The sequence below is a fragment of the Bufo gargarizans genome, chromosome 9 (genome assembly GCF_014858855.1).
Source record: "Bufo gargarizans isolate SCDJY-AF-19 chromosome 9, ASM1485885v1, whole genome shotgun sequence".
Classification (NCBI taxonomy): Eukaryota; Metazoa; Chordata; class Amphibia; order Anura; family Bufonidae; genus Bufo; species Bufo gargarizans.
The window spans coordinates 34,941,812-34,962,038 of record NC_058088.1 but is presented as its reverse complement, the minus strand read 5'-3'; the positions used below and the strand labels follow the sequence as shown (position 1 = coordinate 34,962,038).

At 46.3% G+C, this 20,227-nt stretch overlaps 1 protein-coding gene across 1 annotated transcript in view; it reads left to right on the top strand.

The window, feature by feature from the left end:
* The window catches only part of LOC122919762 (sodium- and chloride-dependent neutral and basic amino acid transporter B(0+)-like), a 73,681-nt gene that overhangs the window by 39,473 nt on the left and 13,981 nt on the right, over window positions 1–20,227 (top strand). Inside the window, exons 9-11 of the mRNA XM_044268947.1 lie at window positions 7,910–8,035; window positions 10,029–10,147; window positions 11,499–11,598. Of these exons, the coding sequence (XP_044124882.1) occupies window positions 7,910–8,035; window positions 10,029–10,147; window positions 11,499–11,598 (345 nt within the window). The remainder of the gene's footprint in view (window positions 1–7,909; window positions 8,036–10,028; window positions 10,148–11,498; window positions 11,599–20,227) is intronic.

The following is a 20,227-nucleotide window of genomic DNA, read 5'->3' as shown; positions in this document are numbered from 1 at the left end:
TCATTTAGGCTGGTGGACACAGACAGCTTCAAACAGCTCATGTCGCTTGCTGTCCCACAGTATGTTGTTCCCAGCCGCCACTACTTCTCCAAGAGAGCCGTGCCTTCCCTGCACAACCAAGTATCCGATAAAATCAAGTGTGCACTGCGCAACGCCATCTGTGGCAAGGTCCACCTAACCACAGATACGTGGACCAGTAAGCACGGCCAGGGACGCTATATCTCCCTAACTGCACACTGGGTAAATGTAGTGGCAGCTGGGCCCCAGGCGGAGAGCTGTTTGGCGCACGTCCTTCCGCCGCCAAGGATCGCAGGGCAACATTCTTTGCCTCCTGTTGCCACCTCCTCCTTCTCGGCTTCCTCCTCCTCTTCTTCCACCTGCTCATCCAGTCAGCCACACACCTTCACCACCAACTTCAGCACAGCCCGGGGTAAACGTCAGCAGGCCATTCTGAAACTCATATGTTTGGGGGACAGGCCCCACACCGCACAGGAGTTGTGGCGGGGTATAGAACAACAGACCGACGAGTGGTTGCTGCCGGTGAGCCTCAAGCCCGGCCTGGTGGTGTGCGATAATGGGCGAAATCTCGTTGCAGCTCTGGGACTAGCCAATTTGACGCACATCCCTTGCTTGGCGCATGTGCTGAATTTGGTGGTGCAGAAGTTCATTCACAACTACCCCGACATGTCAGAGCTGCTGCATAAAGTGCGGGCCGTCTGTTCGCGCTTCCGGCGTTCACATCCTGCTGCTGCTCGCCTGTCTGCGCTACAGCATAACTTCGGCCTTCCCGCTCACCGCCTCATATGCGACGTGCCCACCAGGTGGAACTCCACCTTGCACATGCTGGACAGACTGTGCGAGCAGCAGCAGGCCATAGTGGAGTTTCAGCTGCAGCACGCACGGGTCAGTCGCACTACAGAACAGCACCACTTCACCACCAATGACTGGGCCTCCATGCGAGACCTGTGTGCCCTGTTGCGCTGTTTCGAGTACTCCACCAACATGGCCAGTGGCGATGACGCCGTTATCAGCGTTACAATACCACTTCTATGTCTCCTTGAGAAAACACTTAGGGCGATGATGCAAGAGGAGGTGGCCCAGGAGGAGGAGGAGGAGGAGGAGGAAGAGGGGTCATTTTTAGCACTTTCAGGCCAGTCTCTTCGAAGTGACTCAGAGGGAGGTTTTTGGCAACAGCAGAGGCCAGGTACAAATGTGGCCAGACAGGGCCCACTACTGGAGGACGAGGAGGACGAGGATGAGGAGGAGGTGGAGGAGGATGAGGATGAAGCATGGTCTCAGCGGGGTGGCACCCAACGCAGCTCGGGTCCATCACTGGTGCGTGGCTGGGGGGAAAGGCAGGACGATGATGATACGCCTCCCACAGAGGACAGCTTGTCTTTACCCTTGGGCAGCCTGGCACACATGAGCGACTACATGCTGCAGTGCCTGCGCAACGACAGCAGAGTTGCCCACATTTTAACCTGTGCGGACTACTGGGTTGCCACCCTGCTGGATCCACGCTACAAAGACAATGTGCCCACCTTACTTCCTGCACTGGAGCGTGATAGGAAGATGCGCGAGTACAAGCGCACGTTGGTAGACGCGCTACTGAGAGCATTCCCAAATGTCACAGGGGAACAAGTGGAAGCCCAAGGCCAAGGCAGAGGAGGAGCAAGAGGTCGCCAAGGCAGCTGTGCAGTGTCCCAGGGGGTCAGTAGTGTATGCTGGGCTTTGTAGTGCAGATTACCCACTAACCTGGGATCCACTGTCGTCTTCAAATCGGGGCAAATACTGGAACAGGCAGGTGATTAAAAGTTCGTGACGCCAGTGTCAATTAAACGGTGACACGCCGTGTATGGTATTGTAGAAGAATGAAGCAAGCACAGGATAGCCAACCAAAAACTGGAACTTTACTGAATATCAGTGAAAATCATACATGGACGCAGTTGGAAGCGTCGTTACGTGAAAGACAGTTGGTTTTACATATGAATACAGGTGGTTCTTAGAAGTACAGACTGGCCGGTTATAGCAATGTTCTTTACAGAGTGTTAATTACAGGAGATGCAGTACAGGCGGCTTGCACACTATTCCTGACTGGTCCTGAAACATGTGACTTATTCTCCAAGGTCTAATGCCCTATAGCTGGCGTACCCTTGGAGCTGTCTTTATCTAGTACCTCCTCTGTTATCTTGAGTACCTCTTGCTTTATCTGATCGGCCTCTGTGGTATTCTGTGTCTTCAGGCTGTTTAGCTATGCCCTTCTGACTTCTATGAATACGGACTCAGGAGGGGAACCCTCTCTGCACTGAGTCTGGAAACTTCTGCCTTCCTGAGCTAGGCCCTAGCCTATTTATACTGAACTGGGGGCTCCCTCTGCTGGCTGTGACAAGAATTACCGGTAACCGGCCTGACTGGCTTAAAGGGAAATACACCTTCAAATCTAGCCGTGTCGGGTAGCCTACCCGTATGCTGCAGCTGTGTCAATGCCAGCTCCTTTGAGGGCAGGGTTAGCATGGCAGAGATGTGGAAAACTTTTGTCAACACGCCACAGCTAACTGCACCACCACCTGATATGCAACGTGTTAGCAGGAGGCAACATTTCACTAACATGGTGGAACAGTACGTGTGCACACCCCTCCACGTACTGACTGATGGTTCGGCCCCATTCAACTTCTGGGTCTCTAAATTGTCCACGTGGCCAGAGCTAGCCTTTTATGCCTTGGAGGTGCTGGCCTGCCCGGCGGCCAGCGTTTTGTCTGAACGTGTATTCAGCACGGCAGGGGGCGTCATTACAGACAAACGCAGCCGCCTGTCTACAGCCAATGTGGACAAGCTGACGTTCATAAAAATGAACCAGGCATGGATCCCACAGGATCTGTCCGTCCCTTGTCCAGATTAGACATTAACTACCTCCTTTTAACCATATATTATTGGACTCCAGGGCACTTCCTCATTCAATCCTATTTTTATTTTCATTTTACCATTATATTGCGAGGCTACCCAAAGTTGAATGAACCTCTCCTGTGTCTGGGTGCCGGGGCCTAAATATATGCCAATGGACTGTTCCAATGTTGGGTGACGTGAAGCCTGATTCTCTGCTATGACATGCAGAATGATTCTCTGCTGACATGAAGCCAGATTCTCTGTTACGGGACCTCTCTCCTCTGCCTGTGTGCTGGGCCTAAATATATGCCAATGGACTGTTGCAGTGGTGGCTGACGTGAAGCCTCATTCTCTGCTATGACTTGCAGACTGATTCTCTGCTGACATGAAGCCAGATTCTCTGTTACGGGACCTCCCTCCTCTGCCTGGGTGCTGGGCCTAAATATATGCCAATGGACTGTTGCAGTGGTGGCTGACGTGAAGCCTCATTCTCTGCTATGACATGCAGACTGATTCTCTGCTGACATGAAGCCAGATTCTCTGTTACGGGACCTCCCTCCTCTGCCTGGGTGCTGGGCCTAAATATATGCCAATGGACTGTTGCAGTGGTGGCTGACGTGAAGCCTCATTCTCTGCTATGACATGCAGACTAATTCTCTGCTGACATGAAGACAGATTCTCTGTTACGGGACCTCTCTCCTCTGCCTGTGTGTGTGCTGGGCCTAAATATATGCCAATGGACTGTTGCAGTGGTGGCTGACGTGAAGCCTCATTCTCTGCTATGACATGCAGACTAATTCTCTGCTGACATGAAGACAGATTCTCTGTTACGGGACCTCTCTCCTCTGCCTGTGTGTGTGCTGGGCCTAAATATATGCCAATGGACTGTTGCAGTGGTGGCTGACGTGAAGCCTCATTCTCTGCTATGACATGCAGACTGATTCTCTGCTGACATGAAGACAGATTCTCTGTTACGGGACCTCTCTCATCTGCCTGTGTGTGTGCTGGGCCTAAATATATGCCAATGGACTGTTGCAGTGGTGGCTGACGTGAAGCCTCATTCTCTGCTATGACATGCAGACTAATTCTCTGCTGACATGAAGACAGATTCTCTGTTACGGGACCTCTCTCCTCTGCCTGTGTGCTGGGCCTAAATATATGCCAATGGACTGTTGCAGTGGTGGCTGACGTGAAGCCTCATTCTCTGCTATGACATGCAGACTGATTCTCTGCTGACATGAAGCCAGATTCTCTGTTACGGGACCTCCCTCCTCTACCTGTGTGCTGGGCCTAAATATATGCCAATGGACTGTTGCAGTGGTGGCTGACGTGAAGCCTCATTCTCTGCTATGACATGCAGACTGATTCTCTGCTGACATGAAGCCAGATTCTCTGTTACGGGACCTCCCTCCTCTGCCTGGGTGCTGGGCCTAAATATATGCCAATGGACTGTTGCAGTGGTGGCTGACGTGAAGCCTCATTCTCTGCTATGACATGCAGACTTATTCTCTGCTGACATGAAGACAGATTCTCTGTTACGGGACCTCTCTCCTCTGCCTGTGTGTGTGCTGGGCCTAAATATATGCCAATGGACTGTTGCAGTGGTGGCTGACGTGAAGCCTCATTCTCTGCTATGACATGCAGACTGATTCTCTGCTGACATGAAGACAGATTCTCTGTTACGGGACCTCCCTCCTCTGCCTGGGTGCTGGGCCTAAATATATGCCAATGGACTGTTGCAGTGGTGGCTGACGTGAAGCCTCATTCTCTGCTATGACATGCAGACTGATTCTCTGCTGACATGAAGACAGATTCTCTGTTACGGGACCTCCCTCCTCTGCCTGGGTGCTGGGCCTAAATATATGCCAATGGACTGTTGCAGTGGTGGCTGACGTGAAGCCTCATTCTCTGCTATGACATGCAGACTAATTCTCTGCTGACATGAAGCCAGATTCTCTGTTACGGGACCTCTCTCCTCTGCCTGGGTGCTGGGCCTAAATTTATGAAAATGGACTCTTACAGTGGTGGGTGACGTGAAGCCAGATTCTCTGCTATGGGACCTCTCTCCAATTGATTTTGGTTAATTTTTATTTATTTAATTTTTATTTTAATTCATTTCCCTATCCACATTTGTTTGCAGGGGATTTACCTACATGTTGCTGCCTTTTGCAGCCCTCTAGCTCTTTCCTGTGCTTTTTTACAGCCTTTTTAGTGCCGAAAAGTTCGGGTCCCCATTGACTTCAATGGGGTTCGGGTTCGGGACGAAGTTCGGATCGGGTTCGGATCCCGAACCCGAACATTTCCGGGATGTTCGGCCGAACTTCTCGAACCCGAACATCCAGGTGTTCGCTCAACTCTAGCTATGACCTGTGGGTGGGTATTTGCGCCTGCGTTCAAATTACTGTGTATGGACATTTGGACGCTGAGCTGGGACAGTGAAGTGGATGTTGTTGCTGATGGTTCATGCGAAGGTCCAGGTGCAGGGCGAGGGACATCCGGTCCTGCGCCTTCGACAGGGGATTGGCCAGCAGTGCGTAACACAGGGGAAGAAGAGGCAGTGGTGTGACCCGCAGACCCAGGTGTTCAGCGCACTTATTAGGGTGTTTGAATGCCATGCGGCGGATCATACTGGTGGTGGTGAGGTTGCTAGTGTTCACGCCCTGGCTCATTTTTGTACGGCACAGATTGCAAACTACCACTCTTTTGTCATCTGCACTTTCCTCAAAAAAGCGGCATACTGCGGAACACCTACCCCTTGGCAAGATAGATTTACGCATAGGGGTGCTTGGTGTAGCGGTTGCCAGCCTGTTTGGTGTGGGCCGACTTCTCCCTTCTGCCTCTTCCAGCCTGTTGCAGTGCTGCAGATCCCTCCCCCTCTGTACTGCTGTCCTCGCTCGCTCGGCTTTTTACCTTCCCATGTTGGGTCAGTGACCTCATCATCAACCAGCTCCTCTTCCACTTCATCACTCTGCTCATCCTCCTGACTTGACCTAACCACAACCTCAGTGATTGAAAACTGTGTCTTATCATCCTACACCTAGTGAACGAATGATTTCTGTTCACCACCGTCATCTTCTTGAGACTGTGAAGGCTCAAGAGGTTGGGAATCAGGGCACAATATCTCAAATGTAATAGTGGCACTGGAAAGAGCTCCTCGGAATATCCGAGTGTGGGATCACTCGTTTGGCAGGCCTCTCCATGGTGGGAGGAAGGATGATCAGAGTGAGAATTCGGTTGACCAGACTCTTGGCTACAGAGACTGGACTTGGTGGAAGAGAGGGTGGTGCTTAACCGACTGGAAGCATTATCTTCAGCAATCGAACTAACCAACTGTTCGCACTGGTCCGACTTGGACAGTGTTGTCCTGCGCCACCTAGCTAAGTTGGACATGAAGCTGGGTACGGTGGATGGTTTTTTTTTTTCTGGTGCACTGGCAGCAGGCACAGTTTCACTGACAGCCTGCACTGGCAGCAGGCCTCTGCATGCACCATCAGCATCATGCCCACTTCCCCGTCCCTTAGTGCTCGCCTTCTTCATATTAATGGTTTTGTCACCAGCTGTGGCGCACATTGTTTTACAGTCAGCTAAAAACACAGTTTTCTGATGCAGGACAGTATATGTCACAGAAACCCACAGAATATGGACACTATATTAGGCACAGATTAGTTGAATTTGATCTAAAGAAACAGTTTTTGAATGGCGTACTGTATATGTCACAGCCACACACTATTGACACTAGATTAGGCCCAGAATAGTTAAATTTGCCCTAAAGAAAAAGTTTTCGGATGGCGTAATGTATATGTCACAGAAAACAACACACTATGGACACTAGATTAGGCCCAGATTATTGGAATTTGCAATACAAACTCAGTTTTCGGATGCAGGACAGTATATGTCTCAGAAACCCACAGAATATGGACACTATATTAGGCCCAGATTAGTTAAATTTGCCCTAAAGAAACAGTTTTTTGGATGGAGTACTGTATATGTCACAGATGTGTATTAAACGCACTCTATAGACAATAAATGTGGCGCTGATTATTTGAATTTACGCAAAAAGACACAGTCCGCGGATGATGTACAGTATATGTTACTAATAGGTATTAAATAAACATATCTTGCTGCTGTAAAACACACACACACAGATTCCTTAAAAGGACTTTAGGGTCTTTGAAAAGCTTTTAGTAGAAAAACAGCAAATTTCTCTCCCTGCACTATCTGTCCCTTCCTCAGCATGGATGTCCCTGAGACCTATCAATTTAGCGCAGGTAAAAATATATTGCTGCTCTAAAATACACACAGTAGTCCTTTAAAAGGACTTTTGGCCGAGTACCGCCAATGTGCCGAGCATAGCAATGCTCGAGCCGAACCAGTATTCGCCCGAGCATGCTCGCTCATCACTAGTGACTACCTCATGACGGAGCAAATTGGTTCGAATTGAATTCAACATGAATTTTCAAAAAATTCTGGTTCAAACCAATTCCAAATTCTTGGTGATTTGATCCAGGCAAATTTCTTTAAAAAGTCTTAAGACAGGAAAAATGAAGAAGGAAGATTAGGTAAAACATCTGACAGTACAGAGAGATTGGAAATTGGTAGCTATTACTGCCTGCAGTCGTTTGTTTACCCATTTACCTGTTTTATACATATCTGTCACTGTAACTTTGACATTATTAATGGTTTATTGGCCTTAAAGAGTCTAACAGAAATTATATACAGTCCTAGGAGACCCATTGTGTCATCTACAACTTGTTTGGGCAATTGGGGCACTTTCAATTTGGGTAGACGTTATTCAGATCCAAATTGAATTGGCTAACCAATTTGGCCAAATTAAATCCAAATCGAATTTCAGGAAATTTGCTCATCACTGCTCCTGACTCTGTTGCAGGATGCATTGTTGCCATCTAATAAAACACAAAGTTGAGAACTTCAATATTATCAACATCACTTTTTATACTCTATACATGTTACACATTGATATTAACTTCTATTCTAATTACACTAACCATGGAATCTTTCTTTATAGGATTCGGCCTGGCATTTATTGCTTATCCTGATGCACTGGCAAAGTTGCCTATATCTCCACTCTGGTCCATTTTGTTTTTCTGCATGCTCTTGACGTTAGGACTTGACTCACAGTTTGCTATGATAGGTAAGCTGAGCAGAGTCATTTCCTTTTAATCCACAAAGAGGTACAACGCATTGAACATTTCAGCCATTGAGGTCACTCAGAAAAGTAGGATCTCTTTTTAGCTGTAGAGAGCCCATAAATAGCACAACAAATATGAGCTATTTGTCTAAATATGCAGCACAAGTCACTTTGCCAATAAACTATCAGAGGCGATAATCCCAACTAAGACTGGGCCCCCTCTTGCCCTGGGCCCCATGGCGGTAGCATGGTTTGCCGGTATGGTAGTTACGCCCCTGGTCAGTGATGAAGTGCATGTAAGGTGACATGAAAAATTTAACGTGTTCCCATTCTAAGTGTTATTATAGAGCCCCATGGCTACCCATACTTTGAGGCAACATGTACATGGTCTGATGGTTTGAAGCATACTTACCTGCTTTTCACCACCATATACCAGCTCCTTTGCTCCTCATCCTCAGCTGCTTTGCTCAAATCCCCACTGTAACAACCCATTTGACGTTGCTGCAGCCAATGACTGGCTGCAGCGGTGACCTGACCCCTTTGCTACACGTGACCAATTGACATGACACAAGGGAGTCAGATCACTGCTGCAGCCAGTCATTGGCTGCAGCTGCGTTAAGGCAAATATTTACAGCAGGGAATTCGCGTGAGGCAGCCGAGGCCTGGAAGCAGGGATCCAATGGTAGGGAACAGAAAGTATGCTTTGCTTTTACAGGTCTGGCCGCAAGGAAGGTTTTCCAAAAAACAAAAGTGGACAACCCCTTTAATGGGAATTTTCTGGTTTTGTGTAACTTGAAGCATTACACAATGTTCTGACACCTTAGGTTTCAGGTCATCTTTATTTTCCAGATCTCCGCCTTCTAACAATGTACGGAAATATTCTTAGTACTATAGAAAAAAAAATGTTCTAATCCTGTCCAAATGATACAGGTTTATTAGAGTTCTCACTTGTATGGTGGACATGGTCAGGATCGGTTTTTCAACCTTAAGGACGTTTCTTTTCGATGAATGCAGAGATCTTAAAAATAGATAGGAATCAAACAAAGTATATGAGAAAGTTGTTACCCTCTTTATACAAGGAGAATTACGCCTTATTTACACAAAACCGGAGAAGCCGTTCAACGGCAGAGATTGTGGGTAAGCATTTTATTGCAAGTAAAAAATAAAAAGTGGACAAAAGTGGATTTTTTTTCCCTTCGTTGTGAAACATTGGGGATCATTTACTAAAGATTGGAGGAAGATCTGACCACCTCGTGATAAATGTGTCCCATTCCAGCTGTCCAGGCACCGGGAATTAAAATCTACTACAACTAAGCTCTATAAAACACAGAGAGAGAATGCACCAAACAGATATAACACTGACTATGCTGGCAAGACATAAATGCAGGTATTAAAAGCTGAGACTTTTGCCAATATATTCCAGTCATGGAGATATCGGAGCCCATCATGCACCACGTCACGGTTCTCAGCATGGCAAGGGGTCCTAACCACTGCTCTAACTATGGTGTGAACACGGTCTGGGGATGATATAATTCAGCTCGCAGCCAAGCTCCCCACAAATGCCCAGCATGTATACTGCGGTTGTACAATGTGAATAAAGCCAGGCCGCGAGCCACACCCACACCAGACCATGTGATGGAGGTTACCGGGTGCAAAAGAGTGTTAGAATGCCAAGTAAAGGCAAACGCACTCAAATCTAACAAGGCAGAAAGAGAAAAACAAAAAAATATATAAGCTCTGCCTACATTTTTTTTAAATCGTAAAATCACAAAATGTTTGCTCAAAATGCCATTTGTTCCAAACGGTGCTACTTTCCAATCCCAAAAACCTGCTGTTATGCCTTTGCAAAATGACCCCCATTGTGCGCTATGCTGCATAATGTCATTTATTACATGCACTGACACCACAAGAAGTAAATGTGTGTGAGGCTTAACATAGTGTATGGTATAACAAGCAGCAGCTTAATAGTGTTCTTTTTTCTTTTATATTTTGCTAGAAACTGTTACAACAGCCATACAGGATGCATTTCCCAAAATAATGAAAAAAATGCGGATTCCGGTCACGGCGGCGATCTGTGTGGTGTTATTTCTACTCGGTATCCCATGTGTCACCCAGGTATAGCTATCACTTTATATTCACCTATTATGCTGACCTACATTTACCATATGTCTAGTCTGCTCCATATGCTAAATATACTTTAGGCTACTTTCACACTTGCGTTGTTAATTCCGGTATTGAGATCCAGCAGAGGATCTTAATACCGGAATTAAACAAATCCATTTTTATTTTGGATGCATCCGTTAAGATTCAGTTGTGTGAAATCAAAATGGAAAAAAAACTGATGCATCACTAAACATACCGAAAGTCAATGGCTGACCTGTTTTTTTAGGCTCCAAAAAAAAACGGATCCATCACCATTGACTTGTTTTCTGCGCCGGATCCGTTTTTTGTTTCGTTTGCAGTGGTTTTGTGTCTGGTCACAAAACGGAATCCTGACAGAATGGAAGCCATCCTGATGCATCCTAAATGGATCTCTTTCTTTTCAGAATGTATGGGGACAAAACGGAAACTTTTTTTTCCGGTGTTGAGATCCTCTGCCGGATTGCAATACACATGACACAAGTGTGAAAGTAGCCTTAGTTTAGCATATATTCAAAATTATTTAATTATAGAATGGCCAAATTACAGGGATAGATAACCTCCAAAATAGAAGCCTAGAATAAAATACTAGAGTAACACATAAGAGGAGTCTCATAATTGCTCATTTACAGTAAGTCTTCTACTTGTCATCATACGAGATTACAGAATTTCAAATTCCAGTTTAAAGGGGTGTTCCTAGAATAAAATATTGTTCGGATATACATTAACATTTATAATCGGTGGCGGTCTAACCTCTGTGACCCAACATCAATCTGAAGAACAAAAGAAGCGTTGGAAACATAAAGGTCGGCAGATTCCCCCGATCACTAAGTGATACCATCACTTTATTGTCCTCTGATGCGGATAATGAAGGGGGTCAAACAATGCTTTAGTGTCTGACCCCGACCGATCAGAAACTGATTGTATATCCTAGCATTATACTATCACATTCCAAGTTGGGAAAAACAATATAACTGGAATGACCATTTCAATATTGTACTATATTGTACTAGGATCCAGCAGGACTGCAGATTGTCAATGTCTTCATGTCTTAATCAGGTTTCCACAACCACCTTGTGACCTTAACTTTTAATCACTAGTCCTCCAACATGTCCTGAGTTCTTATGATCATTGGAAGAGACCCACAACCTTTTTCCCGGTAGTGAAGCATTGAGGTCACACAATTGATGAGATCTTTACAGCATCTATTGCCTGACTAATGGTCACCTTCTTTTAGGGCATCAGCATTTTTATTGTACATAGATGTCTTCAAAATTACTCATTGATATACTCTTTATCTGATTCATCTTGTTTCTTTCACTTGCAGGCTGGAATTTACTGGGTTATTCTTATTGATTCCTTTTGTGGGGGATTGGCCATTTTATTTGCCGCAGTATTGGAATTAGTAGCACTAGCATGGATTTACGGTAAATATAAACCAGGATATAGAATATTTATGTCAAAAGACGTAAAGAGGTTGTCCAAGATAATTTGTATTAGGGGAGACTGCTGGGAGCCTGATTAAATAGTAAAAGCACCAAAACTCACCTTCCCACCCCCTTCCGATCCAGCGCCGCTACTTCTTCCTCTTCCACAGGCAGAAGTCAGTGATTCCTTTTTTAGCTGCAGTATAAGAGGAAGGAGCAGACTCAATGGATCAGATGGAGCTGTAAATGAGCTTTCATTATTTTATCAGGGCCCAGCAGTTTCCTCTAAAAAAAACATGAGCGATGAGCGAACCAGTCAGGATTTGTTTCGGTTTACAACAATATTGTGAGATGGCTCACTCTCCGTGCTCTTGTCTTTTGAGTCACCCTCTTCAAAATGGTTAAGTATTTACAAACTCGGAGTGGACAGGCACTCATATATTCGGAGTCTCCGTTAAGATAATATAAAGTAAAAGTGGGGCACTCTCTTAAGTAAAGGGATCTTTATTGTAATAATATAGATTTAAAAAATTGCAGTAGAATTAATATAATAAATGAACAATAAATTAATATTCAGTAAAAGTAATACAGGTAGCAAGTAAAACAGAATTACAATCCTATTAAAATTGTATTAAATAACGACATAAGTTGATCCCAAAGAATAAAAGAGTTATTCCATTATTTTCACTCTGGTAGTAGTTCATGCATGTGACAAATCAATTGATGTTATGGTTTATTTAGATGTCAAAGTTTCCAGATATAACCAGTCTCTCCATACACTTCAGTATATGACTGGATGTAAAGTTCTCCTATTGGGGAATAGTGGACTCCACTTCAATGGATCTGCAACATTGTATGCATAAGGTAACTGAAGTTCAAGATAATGTAGCTATTCGCTTGTTGCGAATAATGTTAAAAAGCTACTGATGAGTACAGCGGCGTCCCACTGTAATATTTCAACAAGCGATCGCTATAAGAGCAGTATAATCTTACCCGGAGGTTTCCCTGGCTGGACGATGAGCCCTCGACTCGGCACGTTTGATTGCTATAGTCCCAGTCTCAAGGGTTGCTGCTTGAATTCAAAACTTGGCGCCACTTGGATTTGTTTGGTCCACGTGTTTCTGGCGTCTCTGATGTCGCAGTTAGTAAGTTTTGAAGAAAGTCCTTTTCATAAAGCAGTGTCCAGATCTCCGGAGTTATACAAGCTTTGTTTTCTTTAGGGGGGAACTTGTACCAGACGCGTTTCGGGGATTTATAGTATTGACCCCTTCCTCAGTGGTTCAATACTATAAATCCCCGAAACGCGTCTGGTACAAGTTCCCCCCTAAAGAAAACAAAGCTTGTATAACTCCGGAGATCTGGACACTGCTTTATGAAAAGGACTTTCTTCAAAACTTACTAACTGCGACATCAGAGACGCCAGAAACACGTGGACCAAACAAATCCAAGTGGCACCAAGTTTTGAATTCAAGCAGCAACCCTTGAGACTGGTACTATAGCAATCAAACGTGCCGAGTCGAGGGCTCATCGTCCAGCCAGGGAAACCTCCGGGTAAGATTATACTGCTCTTATAGCGATCGCTTGTTGAAATATTACAGCGGGACGCCGCTGTACTCATCAGTAGCTTTTTAACATTATTCGCAACAAGCGAATAGCTACATTATCTTGAACTTCAGTTACCTTATGCATACAATGTTGCAGATCCATTGAAGTGGAGTCCACTATTCCCCAATAGGAGAACTTTACATCCAGTCATATACTGAAATGTATGGAGAGACTGGTTATATCTGGAAACTTTGACATCTAAATAAACCATAACATCAATTGATTTGTCACATGCATGAACTACTACCAGAGTGAAAATAATGGAATAACTCTTTTATTCTTTGGGATCAACTTATGTCGTTATTTAATACAATTTTAATAGGATTGTAATTCTGTTTTACTTGCTACCTGTATTACTTTTACTGAATATTAATTTATTGTTCATTTATTATATTAATTCTACTGCAATTTTTTTAATCTATATTATTACAATAAAGATCCCTTTACTTAAGAGAGTGCCCCACTTTTACTTTATATTTATTCCACTTTCTCAGACTGGGTGTCGTCTGTTAGTGGGTGCACCTCTGGTGGTTCCCCCCCTCATCCTAGTGCGACATTATTTTATTATATTCCGTTAAGGTAATACCAATCAAAATGTATTACATTAAAAAACTTAAAATATGTATATACATAAAAATAATAATAATAAATAAATAACAATTACTATACAATTGATATAAAAATAAATAGAATAAACAGTATAAAAATTGATATGAACAAATAGTAGCAACAGTTAAGGCAGATATCATGGATCAAGTTGATATCAATATTAGGGATAGTTGTATTCCTCCCAAAAGCAATAATACAAGAGCTCTTTCTGTCTTCCTTAGTATATGTTCACTGTTAGTATTTTCTTGTTATTCTATATAAATTAATCCTAAAAGCCAACTTGGTGTAGTCAATGTCAGTTAGAATGTTCATAAGTCCGAACCCTATTAGAGGTTAGTAAGAGGTTAGTAGTCTCTTTGTATTTCCAGGTTTGGTGACGGTAGGTGCATATAGTAGTACTTCATTTTAGTACAGCCTCTGCGTATGGTGTAACAATATAAACTGGTCATGCACTTTTTGATTGTCCGTACTCACGGTTAGATTTTACAGCCTTGTAATCCTTTTTAGTGCATAGCCATGCTTTTAGGAAATTGAAGTTAACAGCAAGTGGACAGTATAAACACCAGACGCGTTTCAAAGTAAATCACCACTGAGGAAGAAGTAGTGGTTTACTTCGAAACGCGTGTTTATACTGTCCACTCGCTGTTAACTTCAATTTTCTAAAAGCATGGCTATGCACTAAAAAGGATTACAAGGCTGTAAAATAAGTGATTTCACACTTAAAATACCTCTGCATTTGTACGAGAGAATGCAAGACTGACGAAGCTATGTCCTGAATAGACGAGACGCGAAGCATACAAGCCGGCCGTTCCGCTCCCGCTCCAACTGCAGAAACAAGGAACAAACGCCCCCACGAAGTACTATAATATGCAACTACCTTCACAAAACCTGGAAGTACAAAGAGACTACTAACCTCTAATAGGGTTCGAACATTATAACAGAAAGAGCTCCTGTATTATTGCTATTGGGAGGAATACAACTATCCCTAATATTGATATCAACTTGATCCATGATATCTACCTTAACTGTTGCTACTATTTGTTCATATCAATTTTTATACTGTTTATTCTATTTATTTTTATATACATTTTTATATTAATAGTTTTTTTATTTATTATTATTTTTATGTATATATTTATTTTAAGTTTTTTAATGTAATAATATTTGATTGGTATTACCTTAGCGGAGACTCCAAATATATGATTGCCTGCCCACTCCGAGTTTGTAAGATTTGTTTCGGGTTCGGTTCACAGAATTTTTGAAAAGGTTCAGTTTGATAGCAATAGTAAGTGATGACTGAGTGACATTGGCATACATAGCTCTCGGTAAACACACTTTTGACGGCATTATCATACAGCGTCTTTAAAAAGATACAGCGCGGGCACGTCTCATACTTTTTCATATTTCAAAGCTTCCAAAAATTGTCCCTTATCAAGGCAGATGATATTTTGATATAAATTAATCAATTAATTAATTAATAAAATGTCTTGAGGGGGGAATGATAGTTGGGAAGTGGCATTAGTGGCAGGCAGACAGCAACAGTGACCAGATGGGGCACCGCTGGCGAAACAAGGTCTATTTATTTGGAATTACGGTAACCTGAGCTGTGAGAAACTGTTGGTATTAATTCAGTAATAACGTACATTTATGCTGCTTAAAGAAATTTAACCTGCCCCCCAAAAAGTTTTAAATTTCAACCGTGTGGAGACTGTATACATGTAAATGGACAATTGAGGCATTAGTGGCATGATAAAGGCTGCAGCAGCAGCTGTACAGAACATAATGGCATTTAGGCAGGCAGACAGTAACAGTGGTAAGATGGGGCACCGCCAGCAAGTAAAGGTCTATACATCAGAATCAGCTGGAGGAGTGTGAAAATCCTCCTGAATCCAGACTTTTGACAAAATTGATGTTTTGGACACTGGCGGATGACAAATTTGTCCGTTTGTGTTTCACCACGACCTCCGCGGCGATGAAAACCCTTTCCGAGATGACACTGGAGACAGGGCAAGAATGAAGTTAGAGAGCGTGCTGTGTCAGTTCGGGCCACTGTTACAGTCTGCCTGTCCCAGAAATCCATGGGGTCAGGGAACTGGGTATGCAACGGAGACTGACCATAGAATAGGTAGACCTGAACCTGGCGTTGAGGCGGAAGCTGTCAGCTTGCTGTCTGGCCTCAGCCAGGAGAGGCACGTGGAAAAACTGCTCCATCTTGGTGGTGAAAGTTTGTGACTCTGCGGGGGGTGGAGTTTTTTCTTTTCTTTCAGACATGTTAACGGCAGGCTCACTGTAAGCTGTGGCAAGCTGCATACGCAGTGTTTCCTCGTTGTAATGTAATTTGTTCTCCCTTTCTGTCAGAGGACAACTTTCCCCTATTTTGCCTTGGTAGCAAGGATCTAAAAGCATGGCTATCCAGTAATCATAAGATTGCGAGCATACAGATGTACAGATGACCTTTCTGGCCAGCTGTCCTGAGAAGCTACTTCTTTCCAGCTCCGCTCTCCACTTTGAAGATTGGGTGTCTTTGCCGGTGCCATGCTCATCATCGTCCTCTTGCTCCTCCACCTCAGACTCCTCCTCCTCGTGCAGTGACAGCTCCTCATCCTCATCTTCCTCATTCTCATTTTCGTCATTGTAACGGAACGCCTAGCACCCCGACTGGGTACCTCCGTCGATAGATGCTCCTAGTGCTTTCCGAGGACTCCAAGCACTCCACTTGACACCGTACGCCCTGCAGACCCCACGAACCGCCGCAGCTTGGTTGGGGTCTCACCGTCCTCCACCCACGCTGGACCTACGACAAGGCTCCAGGCTCCAGTGGGTGAACCTCTCCTACAGCCAGAGAGCAGGAACAGCTCTTACAAGAGCTAGTAGTTATGCCAGGGGAGTATAGCAAATCTTCAGCGTATAGCAATCCCCCAGTTTGATCAGTTATCCAAACACCAGTCTCAACATGATGAAGGATAAAACAGGAACACTTTATTGAGGGCTCCTCGCCTGTATTTATGCAGGTCTCCATCTGGTGGACACGCCCCCAGGGGACCAGAATGGAGACTGCGACACACCGAACAGATGCCTCTGCCCCAGAGACAACCGAGGGATAATCCAATTATCTCTCAGGACAAAGGGGAGATCGCCAATACACACGTGGGGACAACAGGACAGAAATCACCATTTAAACACACAATGTCACACCCTCCCAGCAACCACAGACATTTAACATATTCCCAGATAGCTCAAGTCTGAGTGCATATCATTAGGCGAATGGCACTCAGACCACACGAATACAATTAAACTAGCCATCTGGGTACCCTCACATAACAAAATACAATTCCAAAGACAGATTTAAGCTGTGCGGCCGGCCTGTCTTCTTTAAAGTTAGTATGGGCCATAATCCTGAGGCAGGAGGCTGGCAACCAGCCCCCTCCAAAACACCATGGCGAGGTTGGTTTCGTCACACATCTCCCCCTTCCAGGGAAGACTAACCGGATACCTGACCTCACGGTCAGTACCTGAGTTAGTCTGGCAGTCCAACAACAACCCCATACTGGACCTGTTGAATTTTTGGGCCTGGCTCTGTTCTGTATGTCCCCAGCTGTTCAGTGGGCATCTGCGACTACTTGCTGCCTTGTGGTTCTCCAGCTTGGAGCTGTAGGTACTTGGTGGGCAGAGGCTGACTGCGCTCTGCCCAGATGCCAGCTCTTCCGTGGGGGTAGCCTGTGGAAAGTCCGGCTCTGAAGAAGAGGGTAGGGGAGGGCAGAGGCCGACTGCGCTCTGCCCAGATGCCAGGTCTTCCGCTGGGGTAGCCGGTGGGGAGTCCGGCTCTGGAGAAGAGGATAGGGGAGGGCAGAGGCCGACTGCACTCTGCCCAGATGCCAGCACTTCCGCTGGGGTAGCCTGTGGGATGTCCGGCTCTGGAGAAGAGGATAGAGGAGGGCAGAGGCCGACTGCACTCTGCCCTGATGCCAGCTCTTCTGCTGGGAAGAAATCAGTGGGTAGCGCAGGCTCATCTCCTGCCCCCAGAACTCTGTTGGGAAGTAGCTGGGAAGGGGAGGGCTCGCTTACCTCCTCCTTCTGGTATCCCTGCGGAGATGGATGGGGATCTGGACCGACTGTCCAGCATCCCTGTAGGACTGGCACCGAGCCCGCGGTCTCATCTGCGCCCATGCAGAGGGGCTTGTGTTCCCCTTTTCCCGGTATCTCCGGCTGCTGGTGGAAGGTGAGGCCGGTTGCCTCTCCTCCCCAGGACTCTGGTTGCTGTAAGGCAGAGGGACCCCGCATCTCCTCCCCCTGGAACTCAGGTTGCCGCTGGGGAGAGAGACCGGTTGTCTCCTCTCCCTGTGATATACACTGCCGCTGGAGATCTGGGCAGGCGGCCCAGCATCCCTGTAGGGCCAGTAGAGAGACCTCGGTCCCATCTCCACCTGCCATCTGTGGGTCCTCCCAGGACCAGTCTGTGAGGTCCCTCAACATTTGCGAGTCAGGATCACCTGCGTCCGCACCTGGCAACTCCGGCTGCTGCTGAGGGTCTGGGCCAGCATCCCAGCATCCCGGTGGAGAGCCCTCGGTCCCGTCTCCACCTGCCTGTTGTGGTTCCTCACAGGACCAGTCTATGAGGACCCCTACCTCTGTAGCTAGTACTGAAGCAGGGGATACTTCAGTCGGGTCTTCCCAGCTGTAGGGTTGTAGGTCTGGGACTGCCACCCAGCTCTCTGGCAGTGTATATTGGGACCGAATTGAGCTGAAGAAGTATTGGTAGTCCTGCTCCAGCTCCCACTCCTTTGTCACTAGAGATGCCAGGTCTTGTCTCACCTCTCTCGCTGTAGCCCAATCATGCATAGCCTCTCTGTAGTCATAGATATCCCAGAACCGGGACCCTCCAGCATCTCCGAACTCCGGTTCTGCGAAGGCCTCAAACAACAGGCCAGGGCCATCATAATCCTCACCCTCGGGTCTGTCGTGCTCAGCCATCCAGGGAGAGTGCCGAATCACATACCACCAGAGTGCCTGGTAGGCGTCATCTAGCCAAAGCTCCTTCCATACCAGGCTCTCCAGTTCTGTCACCCACTCATTCAGGGGCTCCTCTCCCAGAAGGGGCATTCGCAGGGCCACTCGCATCCGCAACTGCTGCTCCTCACTGGGGAGACACTCGCCCCGCCGACGCTGTACATCTTCCAGGGCCTCGTGCCAGACGCCTTTCCGGACTGCATCCCTCCAGTCCGGGTAATCATCCTCCTCGTAGTGGAACGCTGTTCGAAGACTAGCCGATTCCATCCTGCTGTAGCCAGGGGCGCTGTACGGATACTAGCGTTGCCCTCAATATACTCCACGAACGGTGTCTCTGAGCTGCTTCTCCTCACACTAGGACGCCATCCCACTGCTGCCACCAATGTAACGGAACGCCTAGCACCCCGACCGGGTACCTCCGTCGATAGATGCTCCTAGTGCTTTCCGAGGACTCCAAGCACTCCACTTGACACCGTACGCCCTGCAGACCCCACGAACCGCCGCAGCTTGGTTGGGGTCTCACCGTCCTCCACCCACGCTGGACCTACGACAAGGCTCCAGTGGGTGAACCTCTCCTACAGCCAGAGAGCAGGAACAGCTCTTACAAGAGCTAGTAGTTATGCCAGGGGAGTATAGCAAATCTTCAGCGTATAGCAATCCCCCAGTTTGATCAGTTATCCAAACACCAGTCTCAACATGATGAAGGATAAAACAGGAACACTTTATTGAGGGCTCCTCGCCTGTATTTATGCAGGTCTCCATCTGGTGGACACGCCCCCAGGGGACCAGAATGGAGACTGCGACACACCGAACAGATCCCCACAATGCATCATGGTTTCCTCCTCTCTGCCCCAGAGACAACCGAGGGATAATCCAATTATCTCTCAGGACAAAGGGGAGATCGCCAATACACACGTGGGGACAACAGGACAGAAATCACCATTTAAACACACAATGTCACACCCTCCCAGCAACCACAGACATTTAACATATTCCCAGATAGCTCAAGTCTGAGTGCATATCATTAGGCGAATGGCACTCAGACCACACGAATACAATTAAACTAGCCATCTGGGTACCCTCACATAACAAAATACAATTCCAAAGACAGATTTAAGCTGTGCGGCCGGCCTGTCTTCTTTAAAGTTAGTATGGGCCATAATCCTGAGGCAGGAGGCTGGCAACCAGCCCCCTCCAAAACACCGTGGCGAGGTTAGTTTCGTCACAGTCATCCTTCTCAACATTAACCCAGTGGGCTTGTGAAAGACATGTACTGTCCCTGCACATAAGAGCTTCTACAGGTGTAGCCCACTTTGTCGGCCACATGAGAGTACAAGGCAAGGATGGATTTTTGGGAGAAGTAATGCCAGCTAAGAATCTTCTTAGCGAGGCTGAGGGTATGCCATTA